The sequence below is a fragment of the Biomphalaria glabrata genome, chromosome 8 (genome assembly GCF_947242115.1).
Source record: "Biomphalaria glabrata chromosome 8, xgBioGlab47.1, whole genome shotgun sequence".
NCBI lineage: Eukaryota > Metazoa > Mollusca > Gastropoda > Planorbidae > Biomphalaria > Biomphalaria glabrata.
In genome coordinates, this window is record NC_074718.1 from 25,474,301 (window position 1) to 25,489,971 (window position 15,671).

General features: G+C 39.2%; 1 protein-coding gene across 2 annotated transcripts in view; it reads right to left on the minus strand.

The window, feature by feature from the left end:
- Positions 1–14,146, minus strand: part of LOC106071023 (polyunsaturated fatty acid 5-lipoxygenase-like) — a 71,728-nt gene extending 57,582 nt beyond the window's left edge. The window contains exon 1 of one of the 2 annotated variants that reach the window (XM_056037503.1): positions 13,376–14,146. In XM_056037503.1, the coding sequence (XP_055893478.1) occupies positions 13,376–13,879 (504 nt within the window). In that variant the 5' untranslated portion in view covers positions 13,880–14,146. The remainder of the gene's footprint in view (positions 1–13,375) is intronic. The other variant, XM_056037502.1, reaches the window with a different exon arrangement.
- Between the last annotated feature and the right edge of the window lie 1,525 nt (positions 14,147–15,671).

Genomic DNA, 15,671 nt, shown 5'->3' on the forward strand with positions numbered 1-15,671 from the left:
GAAATACAAAAAAGAACCAGAACAGAGTCTCAAGAACAGGACGACTAACTTCATTGACGTCAAGACTTTAGTGGAGGATCATTTCCTGGTATTTTGTCATGTGGACTCTGCCGTCTAAAGGTTCTTTCACTTAACAATGCACGATTTCTTTTGTACGAAATATAGAAATAAATAAATAGATGCTGAAATGTTCACTCAGTCTCTGACTGATAGAAATATACTCTTGTATAGTGATCGGATGACAGCACTTTGAAAGGAAATAATTTGTTTTTTGTCAAATGATATTTTGTTTACGTTCAAGATGTTAGTTCGTAGCAACATTTTCTGATAGTTTGGGCAATCCACTGAGCACATGTTCATTTGTGATGCAATGTGTGTTATGTGATGAGGCCTATCTGTCTTGCAGTTAGTGATGCTTGTCTGACTTCGACAGATTACTCTGGAAATGTCTGGGTTACTTGTGCGGGTGTATTCAATGCGACTAACCACTAAGACGGAAAAAGGACTCACACACAAAGTTAACAAGTAAAGCCAAGTCCAAAACTGTTAAACAATTGATATGATGGTTTAATACTCTAAAGGCCACAGTGGAGTCTCTGTCGATAAATACGTCCTACACTTATGAAATCCTATCACCAACTGATTTTCTGTCTGTAAGTAGCCTCTAAACCAACTAAGTCATAACGTCACTAGTTGTGTTCAAAATCCGTCAATTATGATGCGTCTCTACATAAACTAATAATACTAACAAAGTGTCAAACAGTTACCATTGACCCATGTACTTTTAATATAGTTTGATATTGTATGTATTTATACAAATGCTATTAGGTCTTTTATTATAGTATATTTTTTACATTTTTCTTTATGAGAAATAGAGACCTTATGACGCATGACTTTTGCCCAGAGTATAATGTAGCCAGCACAACGATCACTCGTTTGTTTCTTTACTTTGTATTGACGATACCCAGTACTTTGTATTTGTTCGGAGATGTGCGCGCATATATAGACCGGAGTAAAAGCCATTTCCGAGATTAACATCTGCATACAAGAATTTAGCTGGGAGTGATATTAGGGTACTACATAGTTGAACCGTTTACTCCACAAGGCATGAGAATACTCCACTATGAGGGAGTCAACTTGAGATTGCTATGTTTAGAATAGGACCTTGCTTTAAAATGTCGTGGTTTTGTTTTATTGAGTACATGTCATAGATATGTTAGCTAACAGTGGGCTGGGTGTTTCACAAGATCACAATACTCGACCTAAGCAGCCACTATATTGGCAAACGTCAAATCTCGACACGCCCTAGTCATAGATTGACATTTAATGCAAGAGAAGCCAAGAAAGAAATAGATCTAGTTAAAAATCTTAGACCTTGTTTGAATACAACAACATTATGTTTCTTTAGCAATTAAATAATATTAGCTGAAACTAAACTCTCGTCAAAGTGAGTTCAATATATTACCGAATGTCTTTAAAAAAAAAAGTAGAAAGATTTATTACCTTTATGCCAACAAAACCCCTTTTCCCAATAAAAAAAAAGGGGGGGGTGGGGGTAACATTCTCCGTTTGCTAAGTTAGTTTTTGTTTTGGTTTTGGTCACTATACGGTTCAGAAAAAAAAACGTCACAAATGAAAGTTTGTACGTCATAGATTTAATGGATGATAAGTCTTTGATAAGTCTTTGATAAGTCTTTGATAAGTCTTCTATTACTACACCAGGTTGATACTTAATCTATTCGCATAAGATTGGTTGAAAACTCATCTATTACAATAACAAAATGTTGATAGATGATCTTTTAATTTGTTTACACGATTTATGACTACAACAGCTTTTTGGCACTTGTTCTATTACAAGAGAAACAAAAACAACAAACAAACAGGACAACAACGTCTGCAAAGAAGCATGTCTTCCGCTCGGCAAGGAAATGAAGTCTTACATTCAATGTGTTGTAGAATGCAAAACAATTTGAAGAAAACAAAAGAAACATTGACAGGCTTCTACAATGTCCTTAACACTGTCACGTGACAGTGTGGACAATGATAGGGGCAGAAATTATGACATTGATTGTTGAATGAATGGGGAAGCTACGGGTAAATAGGTAGGCAGGACGGTTTGTGTGTGTGTGGGGAGGCATTGACAAGATTGGTAGACTGAGCCATGCGCAAACATACAAATAAACAGATAGATAGATAAACAGACAGATAGATAGATAAATAGACAGATAGACGGACGGACGGGTGAATGGATAGATAGATAGATAGATAGATAGATAGATAAATAGATTGATAGATAAATAGACAGATAGATAAATAGACATAGATAGACAGACGGACGGACAGACAGACAGACAGACAGATAGATAGATAGATAGATAGATAGATAGATAGATAGACAGACAGACAGACAGATAGATAGATAGATAGATAGATAGACAGACAGACAGACAGACAGACAGACAGACAGACAGACAGACAGATAGATAGATAGATAAATAGATAGATAGATAGATAGATAGATAGATAGATAGATAGATAGATAGATAGATAGATAGATAGATAGATAGATAGATAGATAGATAAATAAATAGATAGATAGATAGATAGATGTCGGTGTAGGAGCTGTTAAATAAAACTAAATGAACGCCAACGATAGGCTCACTATATTTACAAACATTGCCCTTGGACACGCCCAAAATCATGTTCAATGCAAAAGAAGAAAATAGAGAAACATGTAAATAACAATCTTAACCCTTGCAAAAATAACATTTTGTATAAGAGAACACGGCCACGAAAATACGGACATGTCCATCCTTCACTGGACGAGTGGTGACACTGATAATATGTATCTCATCTGATTTAACAAAGAACTGAAGGAATGACAATAGGCAAAGTTCTTAGACTTAAGTGTCAATCAAAACAAGTGAATAGCTCGGGTTAAATCACCTAATCGTGACCTTTTCATGAGCCTATATTCCATAATGTCCGCATCTTTGCTTCCTTATTAAGATTTGTGTCACGGGATCTAAGGGGACCTGACATGATAGACAGATCATTCCAACACCAATGTGAGTAGTTCTTGACACTAATCACGTGCCTAACTAAATTGGTCGTATGATATCACGTGATGCTAAAGTGCATCCCTGTAATCCATTGATGACATCAGAATGCCAATAGGTAGACTGATAGTCTATAATATTAACTTATAGATTCAAATCGCATGACTAGTTAGGATTGATTATCTTTTTCAGATAAAACGTGCTCTGTGTCAAAAACGCATGCAAAGTACTTTAAAAACATTTACCAGCGTTCACAAACAGACGCATTAAACGTCAGAGGCGTCCCTACAATTTTAAAGATAGGGGGACGCACAAGTGACCGATGTTCAACATTTTGTTACAAACGGTACAACTAGTTAGCCTTGTATTGCTTACAAGTTGGAGCTAATCGTTTGCATTCCAAGGGTTTTTAATTCCTGTATAAGTGTGAAGAGTTGAGGGGGAAATGTGTTTACTCAACCCGTGTGGCAGCTTTAAGGAGCTTCGCCGGACAGTTTCTTGCCTGGGCACAAAGGGAGTAGTAGACTTTCCAGTCCTGAAACCAACTATTCCAACCTATAGATCTAATACAGGGTTGTTATTTGATATAGATCGCTTCGCTGCTAAATTCAAGTTCATGTATTAACGTATAAACTAGTCTAGTGAGTCAGGATTTTGACGGAAGTTTCTCTGACTGTACCAGTTAAATAAAAAGTAGAAAGTTATATCCGTTGTGCAACGTACTTTATATTACTGATCAAATATGGAAACACTAAGTTGACACCAGGATCTATAAAACGGCAAAATGTTGACACCGATATCATCCTGTCATGTCTTGTGTGAGGTCACGTGTGGACCATAGGCCACCATCCAGTTTCATCCTGTTGGTTGAGCTTATGGGCAAGTCTCTACAACTGCCCCCACGTATTTCCCATCTACTTAACGTATGCATCGAAATCTCAGCGTTATATATTTCAGGGCAGTCTCTCTTTCCTTAAGGATTCCAGGTAATGGTTTGTCTTGTGATGCTGAATGCAGGCTTGCAAAGGGTGTGCCCTACCAATCGTCAGTGTCTCTGAAGGATATCTTCTTGAAAGGACTGCTGCTTTCTTCTATGCTGACACCACTATGCTTTAAAACGATATTATAAAATGTACTGTGTACTCACAGAAACAAAGGAAGAACGTTTCATATAAAACTCGGTTGTGATCCTGTTGGTATTACACGGACTTATACCTAAGTAGAGGATTGGTTGTCCATCTAACAGTTGGTATTACATGGACTTATACCTAAGTAGAGGAATGGTTGTCCATCTAACAGTTGGTATTACACGGACGTATACCTAAGTAGAGGAATGGTTGTCCATCTAACAGTTGGTATTACACGGACGTATACCTAAGTAGAGGAATGGTTGTCCATCTAACAGTTGGTAATACACGGACGTATACCTAAGTAGAGGAATGGTTGTCCATCTAACAGTTGGTATTACACGGACGTATACCTAAGTAGAGGAACGGTTGTCCATCTAACAGTTGGTATTACACGGACTTATACCTAAGTAGAGGAATGGTTGTCCATCTAACAGTTGGTATTACACGGACTTATACCTAAGTAGAGGAATGGTTGTCCATCTAACAGTTGGTATTACACGGACTTATACCTAAGTAGAGGAATGGTTGTCCATCTAACAGTTGGTATTACACGGACTTATACCTAAGTAGAGGAATGGTTGTCCATCTAACAGTTGGTATTACACGGACTTATACCTAAGTAGAGGAATGGTTGTCCATCTAACAGTTGGTATTACACGGACTTATACCTAAGTAGAGGAATGGTTGTCCATCTAACAGTTGGTATTACACGGACTTATACCTAAGTAGAGGAACGGTTGTCCATCTAACAGTTGGTATTACACGGACTTATACCTAAGTAGAGGAATGGTTGTCCATCTAACAGTTGGTATTACACGGACTTATACCTTAGTAGAGGAATCGTTGTCTATCTATGAAAAAATTGTTTCATTTTGTTTAATAAATAATCTTGTAAGCGAGACCAATAGGAAAGAATTTGAAAGAAATATGAAAAAGAAATAGGTAACAAATAAAATAAAAGATTGTAACTGAATCATTGACTGTTCATGTATGGACATTGACATGATGTTGACAACTGTCGATAGAAGAAAAAAGAGAACGGTAAAAGAGAATAGATCTAAGACAGCGTTTACTAGTGACGCCCCTTTAACCAATCAAAATTACCCCAACCCTTAGCCAGCTAGGGGTTCGTTCTGGGAGAACGCCGTAAGCTCCTCCAGCGAGGGTACCAAGCGTAGTCATGCATTCTGGCATGTGTAGGGCGGGAAGAATGTAGAGCCGCATTAGCGAAGACGTATTGACATGTCTTCAAAAGAAATTTGGAATCAAAGTTGTTGCATAAACCTCTCACGAAAACACTATGAAAGATTATATTTTCGAAGATGAAACAACAGCACTTAAATTATAATTGAGTTTTTAAAATATATTACAAGATAGTATTTTAATGGATTACAACTCAAATATTATAATCACAGTTCAAATACAACAGAGTTTTTTTTTTGTTGTTTTTTTGTCCTCGAAAAAAGAAAGGCTTCGCACCCCACTCCCCCTAGTCATTTCGTCGCGCCGTCTTTAGGGGCGCGCCCCGAAAGTTTAAGTAACGCTAAGATCGAAATAGTGCCAGCTCAGGCATTGTTATAGCTTTCAGAGCTATGGTAACACAGTGACATTTTACTGCCGCGCCACAGTGACCAAACCTGGTTAGGTTTTACAAGATAGCAAAATGGGGTCAGGGTTGGAAGTAAAAAAAAATTGAACAGGGTGTAGCCTACAATACGTCCTACAGTTTGTGTAGCCTACAATACGTCCTACAGTTTATGTGTTGCCTACAATATGTCCTACAGTTTGTGTATTGCCTACAATGCGTCCTACAGTTTGTGTTGCCTACAATACGTCCTATAGTTTGTGTAGCCTACAATACGTCCTACAGTTTGGGTGTAGCCTACAATACGTCCTACAGTTTGTGTAGCTTCCAATACGTCCTACAGTTTGTGTTGCCTACAATACGTCCTACAGTTTGTGTGTTGCCTACAATACGTCCTACAGTTTGTGTGTTGCCTACAATACGTCCTACAGTTTATGTGTTGCCTACAATACGTCCTACAGTTTGTGTAGCCTCCAATACGTCCTACAGTTTGTGTAGCCTCCAATACGTCCTACAGTTTGTGTAGCCTACACTACGTCCTACAGTTTGTGTATTCTACAATACGTCCTCAGTTTGTATGTTGCCTACAATACGTCCTCAGTTTGTGTAGCCTCCAATACGTCCTACAGTTTATGTGTTGCCTACAATACGTCCTACAGTTTGTGTGTTGCCTACAATACGTCCTACAGTTTGTGTGTAGCCTCCAATACGTCCTACAGTTTGTGTGTTGCCTACACTACGTCCTACAGTTTGTGTAGTCTACAATACGTCCTCAGTTTGTATGTTGCCTACAATACGTCCTCAGTTTGTGTAGCCTCCAATACGTCCTACAGTTTATGTGTTGCCTACAATACGTCCTACAGTTTATGTGTTGCCTACAATACTTCCTATAGTTTGTGTGTAGCCTATATTACGTCCTACAGTTTGTGTGTTGCCTACAATACGTCCTACAGTTTATGTGTTGCCTACAATACGTCCTACAGTTTATGTGTTGCCTACAATACGTCCTACAGTTTGTGTGTTACCTACAATACGTCCTACAGTTTGTGTAGCCTACAATACGTCCTATAGTTTGTGTGTTGCCTACATTACGTCCTACAGTTTGTGTTGCCTACAATACGTCCTCAGTTTGTGTAGCCTCCAATACGTCCTACAGTTTATGTGTTGCCTACAATACGTCCTACAGTTTGTGTGTTGCCTACAATACGTCCTACAGTTTATGTGTTGCCTACAATACTTCCTACAGTTTGTGTGTAGCCTATATTACGTCCTACAGTTTGTGTGTTGCCTACAATACGTCCTACAGTTTATGTGTTGCCTACAATACGTCCTACAGGTTATGTGTTGCCTACAATACGTCCTACAGTTTGTGTGTTGCCTACAATACGTCCTACAGTTTGTGTAGCCTACAATACGTCCTATAGTTTGTGTGTTGCCTACATTACGTCCTACAGTTTGTGTTGCCTACAATACGTCCTACAGTTTGTGTGAAGCCTACAATACGTCCTCAGTTTGTGTGTTGCCTACAATACGTCCTACAGTTTGTGTGTTGCCTACAATACGTCCTACAGTTTGTGTGTTGCCTACAAAACGTCCTACAGTTTGTGTGTTACCTACAATACGTCCTACATTTTGTGTGTTGCCTACAATAGGTCCTACAGTTTGTGTGTTGCCTACAATACGTCCTACAGTTTGTGTTGCCTACAATACGTCCTACAGTTTGTGTAGCCTACAATACGTCCTACAGTTTGTGTTGCCTACAATACGTCCCACAGTTTGTGTAGCCTACAATACGTCCTACAGTTTGTGTGTTGCCTACAATACGTCCTACAGTTTGTGTGTTGCCTACAATAGGTCCTACAGTTTGTGTGTTGCCTACAATACGTCCTACAGTTTGTGTTGCCTACAATACGTCCCACAGTTTGTGTAGCCTACAATACGTCCTACAGTTTGTGTGTTGCCTACAATACGTCCTACAGTTTGTGTGTTGCCTACAATAGGTCCTACAGTTTGTGTGTTGCCTACAATACGTCCTACAGTTTGTGTAGCCTACAATACGTCCTACAGTTTGTGTTGCCTACAATACGTCCTACAGTTTGTGTAGCCTACAATACGTCCTACAGTTTGTGTTGCCTACAATACGTCCTACAGTTTGTGTTGCCTACAATACGTCCTACAGTTTGTGTAGCCTACAATACGTCCTACAGTTTGTGTTGCCTACAATACGTCCTACAGTTTGTGTGTAGCCTACAATACGTCCTACAGTTTGTGTGTTGCATACAATACGTCCTACAGTTTGTGTGTTGCCTACAATACGTCCTACAGTTTGTGTTGCCTACAATACGTCCTACAGTTTGTGTGTAGCCTACAATACGTCCTACAGTTTGTGTGTTGCCTACAATACGTCCTACAGTTTGTGTGTAGCCTACAATACGTCCTACAGTTTGTGTAGCCAACAATACGTCCTACAGTTTATTCACTCTCTAACTAATGCCATGGGCTATCAAGAGATGGGAGGTCTTAGATGTCATGAAATACCAACAAAGAACTGAGTTACGCCCTCACGTCTGGATACATTACGTTTTCCATCTTGACAGTTCAATAAGATTATGAACTTTTTTATTTAAAAAAAAATCGTATTAATTAATTGTATTACACTTTAAGTTGTATTCATTTGAAAAGAAGGTTAATTTATTTCTATTCTCAGCGTGTGGAATACCATTCATATATCCTGTTGAGTTTGAGTACAAGCCCCTATCAGACTGAACACGTGAACGAATTGTTATTGTATACAGCTTCACTTCAGTATGGAAAGACCAGTTCTTCTAATTGGGCATGTAGTTATGTAAGCCTGTTACAACACAGCCCCATTCAACTTGCGGTTCAAATTTCCATTTCAAAGAAAGCGTAGGAGAATTAAATTTAAAAAAAAATGGTAAAAAGGGGGGGGGGGATGAAAGCAACCACTTTGGACTGCAAGTAGAAATAGTAGGAAGTGTGGACTTTAGCCTCGTTTATTTCATTAAGTATAATTTCACTACCATCTAGATATACTATTCATCCTCTCTCCCTGTGCTGTGGGAACTTCAAAGGCTATATTCAGAGTGGTATACAAAAAAAAAAGACTTCTAATATTTCCAATAAAAATTCTCTGAGACCAATGTGGCACAACATGTTCCCGTTACCCCAACTGCTATCAAATTTCAGAAATGTGTCATTAAAATACACAGTATGAACTAGGCAGACATTCACACTAAACCGGTTGAGATTATGCCGAGAATACAGGTCTAGAAAGATAGGGAACTAAGAATATACTAGACATTGGCTAAAGAACTTTCAGCTGGATGGCCGATCATTTGATTCTAACAAATCTCCCTAAACCATAGATTATAAAAATATGGGCAATCTATTTCCTATATTAGTTCAACTCCAAATCAATTGTTTAGCTCTAACAAAAATGCAGCTATTGGGTACCAACGAATGCTTTTGCAACAATCCAGACGATTGAAATGGAGAAATGATTTGAGTATTGGAACAGGTCCCAAAAAGCCCGCGAAGTCTGAAAACATATGAGGCGACCTGGATCTTCTCGTGGCGCAGACTTGCTAGACCTGAGAAAGCTGTTGTAGCGGAGTGCAGGACGGGCCACTGTACAGTTGGTTGATGTTTCGCCAAACTTGGACTCACGGTGCCCCGGCTGCGGTGAGGAAGAGAAAACCGTGACCCATATTTTTTTTGGACTGCACCAAACTTGCTGCTGTGCGTCTCGACAGATCTGGGATGCCACAAGTTCTGGACCTGGACATTAATTTATGGTGATTTACCAACACCAGCAAGGTTTTGTGCAGGGCTTTAAAAATAGAAGATTTGGGCTCAGGGCCTCAGTCAAATGGAATTTGAGTACCGTACCAATAAGCGCTTTCGATAGTGGAAAAGTCCATGAGGATCAACTCTCGCGGCAAAACTGTTCAACCATTCGTTGTTTAATGATACGGTATGTTTAACCCTACTCTGTCCAGTGTAGTTAAACCCTTCCCAGCGTAACTATGACATGGTGGGTAGGGTAGAATAAATCTCCCATTTTTTAAACGACTAAAACAGAAGACTTAGAATTTAAAAAAAGTACTTTGAGTTTTTGGAGATTTTAAACATCTCTTCGCTAAAAGTTTTACATCGACAAAGTACACCTGAACTTAAAGTACGGCCTGCAACTCAACTCTAATGGTCTAATCGTTTACTTTTGACAATGGGGGATGATGTCTGGCATTTCGCATTGTTTGTCGGCTTGCCCCGCCTCTTTCTCGCACAGAGCCACGTAGACCACATTCCCGCTTGCCAACAAAATATATAAATAAATAGTTTTATATTTCTCAACCAAAACATATACATAATTTTAGGCGCTATTAGTTGTTGTTGTTGTTGTTTTTTGTGAGTTATATCTCGTTGAGATCAAAGGCACCAAAAGTTGTAAATCCAATACCATGCTATTTTAAATCTTTCAAAGTTCTACATTTAGTGCAACGATTACTTTTTTTTTCTGAAAGCAATTTTGTTGTTGAATCAAGCTGTGATGATTGGGACACTCACTAAGTAAAAATAGCCTTTGCAGATCTTACGATCTAGGGCTAATGATGTAAATGTCATCTGTTTCTGTGGCCCACGGTTAACGAAGATGTCATGTGGCCTGCACAACAACCAACCGTCTTTACTTTTCCCTAACTAACGCCAGGTACTCATTAGAGCTGGGTGGACTCAAAGGCGGTCTAAAGATCCCGAAATTAAAGAATCCCAATCTTTACCAGGATTCGAACCTGGTACCCCGGGCCGGAGGCCAAGCGCTTGACTACTCAGCCACAGAGCCTCCGACAGCTTGATTAGTTACATTCTAATCGTTGGTTTCCAGCTTCTCATGTGTTCACACTTTATAACTTCACATCCCACAAGGCAAACAATTATGAGTGCTGAGACCTTCACACTTCCTATATCTACATCCCACAAGGCAAACACTATGAGTGCTGAGACCTTCACACTTCCTATATCTACATCCCAAAAAGCAAACACTATGAGTGCTGAGACCTTCACACTTCCTATATCTACATCCCACAAAGCAAACACTATGAGTGCTGAGACCTTCACACTTCCTATATCTACATCCCACAAAGCAAACACTATGAGTGCTGAGACCTTCGCACTTCCTATATCCACATCCCACAAAGCAAACACTATGAGTGCTGAGACCTTCACACTTCCTATATCCACATCCCACAAAGCAAACACTATGAGTGCTGAGACCTTCACACTTCCTATATCTACATCCCACAAAGCAAACAGTATGAGTGCTGAGACCTTCACACTTCCTATATCCACATCCCACAAAGCAAACACTATGAGTGCTGAGACCTTCACACTTCCTATATCCACATCCCACACACAGCAAACAGTATGAGTGCTGAGACCTTCATACTTCCTATATCCACATCCCACACACAGCAAACAATATGAGTGCTGAGACCTTCACACTTCCTATATCCACATCCCACACACAGCAAACAGTATGAGTGCTGAGACCTTCACACTTCTTATATCCACATCCCACACACAGCAAACAGTATGAGTGCTGAGACCTTCACACAGATTTTCTTTCGATTGTAACCGTTTGCTTCTATGCCGTCAACGGCTGCGCCAAATCGTCCCTGCTCCGCTATGCAAATATGTGGCGTTGCTAATGATGGATGTAGGAGTCTCGAAGATTAACTTGGCCAAGATCTAAAAGATTAACTAGGCCAAGATCTAAAAGATTAACTAGGCCAAGATCTAAAAGATTAACTAGGCCAAGATCTAAAAGATTACACGTCCTTTTAAAACCCTCCCCCCCCCCCAATGATGTTACAAGACGGGAAAAGGAGGAGGGGGCAGATAGACTGTAGACACAAAAGCCACTGAAAAACTACAAGTAAGACTTAAAGGTGAACAAGCGGACAGGGTCAAGAGGTCAGTCAACCATAACGGCCCACCTCAGCAATCTGCAGTACCATCCCATCTGACCGGAAACAAAACAAAAAGTGTCCATTAAACCGAGACGATTAAACCAGGAACAGAAAAGCTTGACCTTTCGGTAGATGCAGCTTCTGCTATGTCACACTGACCTATGCATATACTGTGACCGAAACCATATAAACCGAGACATAAGTCAATCCACATACATTCCAAAAAGTGGTAAAAAAAAAATTCTTCCCAAGTTATAGACTAAAGTCATCGTATCAGCGTCTCAAAATGTTACAGTTAAAAATTTACTTATATAGTGGGGGGGGGGGGGGGTGAAGACGGAAGTTTACAAAGCTTATATTAACTCTGTCTGGTAAAATCTTGTGCGAGTTATTCTCGGATCAAGCTGAAACGTTGCACACACTTGTTCATTGTTGATCATAACACATGAATCAATAAACAAAAATATTAGTGGTAATTAATTCATTAAGAATCATATGCAAAAAAGGAGTCGAATCTTGCAGTATTAAGATCTATGTCAATAAATATGTGCGGTTCTTTCCCTTTTATAAGCTTTGTGTTTTTATAAATTAGTTTTTATAATAGTCCTTTCTTTGAAAGGAGAAGTAGAAGCTTCTATGTCTTAGTATTAAATGTCAATATGTTGAGATCTCTAGTCCTGAGAAATAAGCAGAACTGTGATTCCTGAGAAATACGCAGAACTGTGACAGTTTCATCAAATTCAAGTTCAAGGATCGAGGAGCTGAGGACGCCACAATGCGTATATGGGCCGGGTTCGAACACAACTGATATAGTCCACGTCAAAATAACGTATTCTGTTGATAAGACAGGCCAATAGGATGATGTTTCAGTCACATGTTTTAGTATCAACAGATCTATATGGACATAACAGTAATATCTTTTTAAAACCTTTACTTAATTACAATGATACTGCTCAAAAGCTAATTTTATATTTCATCGATTCTAGTCGGTATGTTGTATTCCAAATTAATTTAACAATGTCGACAGGCCAAATAGTAGCACAACTCTCATGAAGTTATAGAACACTTGACTGTTCTTTTCTTATAGAGTAATATAACTTTCTACCCTTTCTACATATTAGAAAATCTATTATACTGAAAGAATCAAAATTCAAATATTTCAACGGCTTCTATTTTATCGTTTGTATAAATTATTGAATAGCTTTTAAAGGCAAAAAAGACCTGGGGGGGGGGGGGGTAAGTGAAAGCAACAAAAACATTGTCGCCAACAATAGGCGATAGAAATGAAGCGTTTAAAAGTAGAGCTACACAAAGGCTGTTATCAACCTAAAAGTGAAACGTGTGGCAATCATTCAACCTGTTCACCTGGTTCAACTCCTGTCAACGAGCTGTGTAGTGTGTATATAGTCTAGATCGGTTTCCACGTTTCAAAGATTACATTCAAATGTAGGTCATCGTGGTTGTATAGTAAACAGCGGAGGATTAATAAAACACACCCACATCACACAAACACACACCGACTTAAAAGCTTAAGGAGACCACGCTTGAGTAGATGGTGTGAACAAGTTCAATATAGACAAATATGGATAACAGTACTTCACGACTATTTCTTACCTGTACTGGGGCGCCGGGAACCTTCTGGTCAAACTCGTACTCCTTTCTCTTTTCGGCTAATTCCATTTTTCTCTGCTCAGGAAACTCCTCCTGCTGGGGCAGCGACGTGTCCAAGTGTTTGATCTGGTAGTGGTACTTGGCCTTGATCCAGCGGAAGATCGGGAAGACGAAAGAGCTGTTGGTCACTCTGTTCTCAATCACGATCTTGTCCACGTACCAGTCGCTGGCCACCCCGGCATCGTTGCGCCAGAGCTCTATGCGGACGATCTTGCCCATCCGCTGGAGCTGCCTTATTTTGCTGGATGGGACATAGAACGTATCCAAACAGCCTCTCTCGAAATCATTTTTGAAGTAGTTGTCCAAGGTGATGGGGTCCGAAGCGTGATTGTACTCGTCATGCATGACAATCTTCACATTGGCATCCGTACCGGCATTTCGCCGGTCCCCAGTCTGAACGTAGATCATAATTTCTCCACTTTTCTTACCGAAACAGCCTCCCATCATTGAAATTAATTAGACTGTTTTTTTCCCTAATCCAAATAGCGTTGAATGAAATAGAACACAGAAAATTTCCGCGACCTATCACAGAGTATGAAAGTACAAGGCTTCGACCTAACACAACTAACTCAACAAATCTTACTGGAACAACTCGATCTAGATCTTAACACCTGACTGTGTTTACTATTCTCCCGGTACTGGCTTACAGAAAGCGCCTTTTAGGTCAAAGTCGTGAACTGACTTCCGCAAGTGAGGACGCTGCCTGTGTAGGTTATAGTCAGCCTCCGTCACACCATTTGAAGCGCGCGAACGAGTGGCGGATATTTTAGGCAAGTAGGTCAGCGTAGAGGAAATCTCTGGTCGTTCGTGTGTAGTAGGGGCCAAAGGAATTCCATTCACGACTGTACAGCAAAAAGGAGACTCTGCCCACGTGGGCTGTGGGAGTTTCCTTATTTTAGGTCCTAGGAAAACAGTGAAACGCCCTTATGGACAATCCTTTACCCGGTGTTAAAACTTTTTTTTTCTAAAAATTCAACATTGTTAGCGATCAAAGAGTCATGTCTCGGTTATAAATAGCAAACAATTATAAGTAGCAAGGAAAAAAAATATTGATATAAAAAAGGAACTTATTTATCTATTTATCTTTCAGACAATATTTGTTTTTATAGATAACAAAATTAGAAACACTGGAAAACTCAAAAAAAAATATATATAATGTAGGTCAATGTAGAATAAGCAAATGTCCAATTTCTTGACGTCTTAATTTTTGCTTTTAAATTACATAATCAATGAATCCAAATTAGACTTGTACTTTTAAAAAATTTCACTGGAAATAGTTTTACTTTTCATCGTGGGAAGAAATGGGAAAGCTATGTTTGATAAGATGTAACATGCACATCATGGGCGGAGGGTGGGGGTCGGAGTTTAGTGACTGATCTTTTGCTTTAATTTTGTTTATTTTAGGTGAAATTTTAATACTAAACCATCACTTGCCCTAGCACAGCCAAGGTGGTTTTGAGTTTAAAACCCCATACCAGGGGGTTTTGAGTTGGAAACCCCCTACCAGGGGGTTTTGAATTTGAAACCCCTACAAAATGGTTTTGAGTTTTAAACCCCTACCAGGGTGTTTTGAGTTTGAAAAGCCCTACCAGAGGGTTTTAATTTTAAAACCCGCTACCAGGGGGTTTTGAGTTTGAAACCCACTACCAAGGTGTTTTGAGTTTAAAACCCCCTACCAAAATTCCAAGAGCACATCTTAGGAAGATTTTGATTTTAAACCCCTCTCCAAAATTTACGATAAACCCCTCTTCAATATAAAAAAGCAAATTACAAACTCAAAATTGTATGAACGTAGCCAAAGGGGTTTTGAATTAAACCCCTCTTCAGCTGGGTTTGAAGCTAAAAATACCTCTTCAATATATAAAAAAAAAGCAAATTACGCACTCCAAATTCTATGAGCAAAAGTTTTTTTAGTTTAAACCCCACGCCAGCGGGGTTTTAAGCTAAAAAATAAATCTTCAAAATAAAAAAAAAAAAAATTCGCAATCAAAATGCTATGAGCGTAGCCTATTGGGTGTTTTGAGTTTAAATTTCCCTTCAGAGGGGTTTGATGCTAAAAAATACATCTTCAATATAAACAAGGTTACAAAAGACAGTTTGTGTGGAAACTTGAACTCAAAATCGGCCCCCGAAGTGGTCCACCCAGGCAGGCTTCAATATGTTCAGAAAGAACATCCGAATGAAATTATATCAAAGACCAATGAGAGATAAGAATGGAGAAAGAAGGTGAACAGATCTT